Source organism: Nansenia antarctica (genome assembly GCF_963989245.1).
Source record: "Nansenia antarctica genome assembly, chromosome: 15".
Lineage (NCBI taxonomy): Eukaryota > Metazoa > Chordata > Actinopteri > Argentiniformes > Microstomatidae > Nansenia > Nansenia antarctica.
In genome coordinates, this window is record NC_137685.1 from 21915278 (window position 1) to 21920277 (window position 5000).

Consider the following 5000-nt stretch of genomic DNA (forward strand, 5'->3'; position numbering starts at 1 on the left):
CACGTTGTGTGCGTTACCTGATAGCCCTGTATCTACAGCTAGCTTATGGAATTGTGTTGAAGGCCCACATTAGTCATTTTGACTTTTGTTTAGCTGATCTGCATAATATGCTGGTGCTGCACAACGTGATTGCACAATGATTCAAGCCAGAATAAATTGCCATAAATTGTCACCACTGCAGTCGTGAATGTTGTGTTATGGGATAGTGAGTTGGACTGGTGATCAGAAGGTCATGAGTTCAAATCCCACCTGGGAACACCACAATGTATACCCTTTAGAAAGGCACTTAGCCCTAAGTGACTCCAGGGAGACTGTCCCTGTCATTTCTAATTGTAAGTCACTTCGGATAAAAGCGTCTGTTAAAAGTTGGTAATGGTAAAAATGTCAAACGCCTTTTAGGTCAACGTGTATTTGGGACGATACGTTCTATTTTATTAGGTCCTCCGAAAAAGGGTGACTTTCCCAAATAGCTCTGTGTCAACGACCAGTGTACCACTCTGTCTGGTGTGGGCCTATAGCGCGTGCTCTGTTAGTATCGGTACGAACAGACGGTACTCATAGAGCCTCATAGAGCGTTCAGTACTGCATGGAAGTTCCTAGAAGTTTTAGAAGTGAGTTGGAAGTTTTCCCTACTTAGTTTTAGTTTCTTCCTGTTTGTCTCTGTGCATTCACCTCCTACCCATCACCCGTCAGTCGTCCCGTCCCCCCCCCCCCCCCCCCCCGCCCCCACCACGGAGCACCCTGAGCTGACCTGGAACAGCCAACAAGGCGAAGCTGGACAGACAGGGACAGACGCGGAGACCGAGATCACGTCGAATCAACATGGCTGTCAAGATTATGTCCAGTGTGCTTTAATGTGTACGGAGGCAACAGGCAGCCCTTCCACAAAGCTGATGTGACAACGCCAGGTACAGGGGTGTGTGTGTGTGTGTGTGTGTGTGTGTGTCTGTGTGTGTGTGTCTGTGCATGTGTGTGTGTGTCTGAGTGTGTGGGTCTGTGCATGTGTGTGTGTGTGTCTGTGTGTGTGTCTGAGTGTGTGTCTGAGTGTGAGTGTGTGTGTGTGCGTGTGTCTGTGTCTGAGTGTGTGTCTGTGTGTGTGTGTGTGTGTGTGTCTGTGTCTGAGTGTGTGTGTCTGTGCGTGTGTGTGTGTGTGTGTGTGTGTGGTGTACAGACAGACTGATAGAAGCCAAGTCAGGCTGTAGAGAATTATGTCAGTACTGGGTCGGCTCCTACAGAGACCTGTGTGTGTGTGTGTGTGTGTGTGTGTGTGTGTGTGTGTGGCCGTGCATGCGCGTCCCTCTATGTCTCTGTGTGTGTTTGTGCGTGCGTGCGTGTGTGTGGGGCCGTGTTCTGGCCTCACACACCCCACTCGCCCCGCTCGTCCCGAGCCCCTCAACACAGACCGACCGCACCGAAAGGAGCCCGCGAGCTAAAGTGGAGCGCAATAACAACAAAAACAAAACCCGTTATTGTTATTCCATATCTCTTCTGCCACTTGGCTTTTGTCCTTGTCGCTACAAGGGAACGAACACTCCGTAGGAACTTGTGCTCGTTCCCACCTGAGATAAGTAAGGGTTAGATAACGCTGTCTGGTCTGACCTAACATAGGCCACACGGCTCCGTTCCGCTCCAGGAGAGGAGGAACACGGAAGGTCGACAGCGGGCTGCTGCAGCCAGGAAGAATTGTTAAAAAACCCTACGGAAGCGTTTACCGTCCACCATCGCAACCAACCAAGACATGGAGAGAATTCTAACAACCTAACATTCACGGTAGAATGTCAGACATTCAACGTACTGTGCATTCGGAACCGGAGGAAGCCGGTTGGAGGTGGGAAGGAGGAGGTGGAGGACAGGCTCATTGTGATGCGTTTGCCATTCCGTTCCATGTATTCAAATGAGCCCGTCCTCCGATTTCTACCTCCACCAGCCTCCCCTTGTTCAGGACAATCAAAATGGTCGTCTCGGGAACCCCGGAATGATCTTGGAACCCCTCACACACGTACAACACACACGTTGTGCTCTGGAACGTTCTTTTCCCCTCTTCGTGCTGACCTCAAAACCGCCCCCATCTACAAATCATGACACTTCACAACGACAATACTGGGGTAGGAACCATGAAGAGTGTGAGCGCTATCCTACGCTCTGACGCGGTGAGAGAGGAGCCATGGGGCGTAGAGGGAACCCAAGGCCTCCTCCCTCTGGTAGGAAACAGAGGGAAAGGAGAGGGGCGGAGGTCGGCGGTCAGGGCTCACCATGGTCGTCTGCGGACGTCATACAGGTCGATCTTGTTGGGCGCTCTCCAAGGAGTGGCTGGAGGAGGAAGGAACATGATCATACGTTATTAATATATATTATACTGCTGTACAATATTGTTTAACTTAATACTATATGTAGTGGGGGGGGGCTGATGGAGGTAGAAATCGGAGGACGGGGCTTATCGTTTCAAGTTCAAGTTTCTAGTTTCGAGTTTTATTGTTACGTCACATTACCAAAGTGTAAAGGCCAATGCACACGGCGTGCGATATTGTCGCACGACAACATTCGATTCTCAATTCACACCAATGAATGAATGAATGTGAATGGAGAATCGAATATTGTCGTGCAACAACATCGCATCGCACGCCGTGTGCATTGTCTCATTGAGATGCATTCAAAACAATGGAATCGAATTCGGTGGTGCGACAAAATCGCACGCCGTGTGCATTGGCCTTAAGAGAGTCAAATTCTCTTAGGCTTTGGTTCCTGACATTGCAGCCCAAAGACAACAAGACAATGTGGAACGCAACGCGGAATACACGGTTGATACCATTCCTCATTCAGTTCCATGCATCATAACCAGCCCCCCGATTTCTGCCTCCACCAGCCTCCCCTGGTAATATATCCATTTAGATCTAGGTCAAGGATTATAGTATCATTCTTCAAAGACGACTGAATATGAACGGCCACGCTTTATTTGAAGGTCCTGTAGCATACATAGGCATTTAGAACACTTGTTGTTGACATGACTGTATATAATAACACCTTGATAAGTGCTATTCATTGGTCTGTGTCCAGGGGAGGCTGGCGGAGGTAGAAATCAGAGGACGGGCTTATCGTGACGCATTGAATGGAACGAGGAACGGTATCACGTGTTTGATACCATTCCTCATCCAGTCCAATGCATTACAATGAGCCCCGTCCTCCGATGTCTACCCCCGCCGCCAGCCTCCCCTGGTTCTGGTGGTCACATACCTGGGTAGTACCGGGTCACCCCGGTGGCGCTGCCAAACACCTGCCAGCGCAGGGAGCTGTCCTCTCTCCGGTTCTCGATGAACACCCTCTCCAGCGCCTGGGTCCAGTTCAGCTCATTAAGGATGACCGGGGCTGTGGAGTCCGAAAGAAACATCCATCAACACAGACACACAACACAGACACACACTACTCCCCTTAGACACACAACACACACACACTACTCCCCTTAGACACACAACACACACACTACTCCCCTTAGAGTGTGAGTGTGTCCGAACACACACCGCGCCATACCCCCCCTGTTCTCTACTGTAAATAATAATAATATTTTTTAAATATAATAACACAAATATTGTGTGACTGCCAATGAGCCCTGGTCGTAGCATAGATGTATTTTTTCTCGCTACGACTGATGGATAAATGATTCACTTAGACTTACTTGTACAAACGTAGTTGTTTTTAAGTGAGTCGCTTTGCATAAAGGCGTCTTTGGCTAAATGCCAAATCATTATTATTATAAAAAAAAAAAAAAAAAAAACTAAACAGCACAACCCCACATTGTAACATCCGGGGCGTCGTAGCAGCAGTGGTGGGGTGTAAAATCAGACATCCTTATTCTGCGTGAGTCTGAGTATAATGTGTGTTAGACAATATCTCTTCTGGCTGAGCGACCTTGTCCACTTGTGACGGTGGGCGACCTGACTGTATAAGCATGTAGATATGCAGTCAGCTGGGCCCGGCCAGGGGCGGTCATCAGACCAGCGCATCAACCTAATCCGGATGATCTCTCCACAGAGGAGAGGAGCGGTGGAGGAATGACGGGCTGACCTTGGGGGGGGAGGTCATGTGACCACGTGCGGTCGGACTGGGTTGGAATAGAGACGAACAAAGGGAAGGGCGAGCACGCTCCTGCTGTTATTTCGCTACCCCCCTCCCCACCCCCCCCACCCCCCACAGAGGGCATCAAAAAACCTAACATCTCTGTCTGTCACCGTCTGTCTGTGTGTGTGTGTGTGTGTGTGTGTGTGTGTGTGTGTGTCTGTGTCTGTGTCTGTGTCTGTATGTGTGTCTGTCTGTGTGTGTGTGTGTGTGTGTGTGTGTGTGTGTGTCTGTGTGTGTGTGTCTATCAGTGTGTATGTGTGTATCATACACACTGCCATCATCCTAAGATTTCTACTTTCCCCCTTACTGTTTGTCCAGTGTCTATTTAAAAATAAATAATAATAATTCATAAACAATAAACTTTCTTTCTTCTTCTATCACGACGACTGCCAATGGCCCCTGGCCTGAGCTAGATTACTCTTCCTGCTAAGACTGGTGGATTGATGATTCACTTGCTTAGTCAAATGTATTGATTGTAAGTCGCTTTGGAATAAGACGACTGCTACGTGCCAAAACTGTAAATGTAAATGTATCAGTGTGTGTGTGTGTTTGTTTCTGTGAAATGTTAGGACAAATGTCTGTAGGTGTATGTGTATGTGTATGTGTGTGTGTGTGTGTGTGTGTGTGTGTGTGTGTGTTTGTGTGTGTGTGTGTGTGTGTGTGTGTGTGTGTGTGTATAACATAAGGTCACAGCTATATCTCACAGGTCATTCCTACTTTATGAAATGGATTTATGGTTCTGTGGAGACGTATTCATCATCCATCCAACCAGAACTGGAAAAACAAACTGTTTCTCATATCTCTACATTCGTCTCTCTCTCTCTCTCTCTCTCTCTCTCTCTCTCTCTCTCTCTCTCTCTCTCTCTCTCTCTCTCTCTCTCTCTCTC

At 48.4% G+C, this 5000-nt stretch overlaps 1 protein-coding gene across 1 annotated transcript in view; it reads right to left on the reverse strand.

Annotated features, from left to right (window-relative positions):
- cacna2d2a (calcium channel, voltage-dependent, alpha 2/delta subunit 2a) overlaps positions 1-5000 on the reverse strand; it is a gene marked incomplete at both ends in the record, with an annotated part of 202727 nt that overhangs the window by 51898 nt on the left and 145829 nt on the right. The window contains 2 exon segments of the mRNA XM_080545882.1: positions 2253-2310; positions 3232-3363. Of these exon segments, the coding sequence (XP_080402008.1) occupies positions 2253-2310; positions 3232-3363 (190 nt within the window).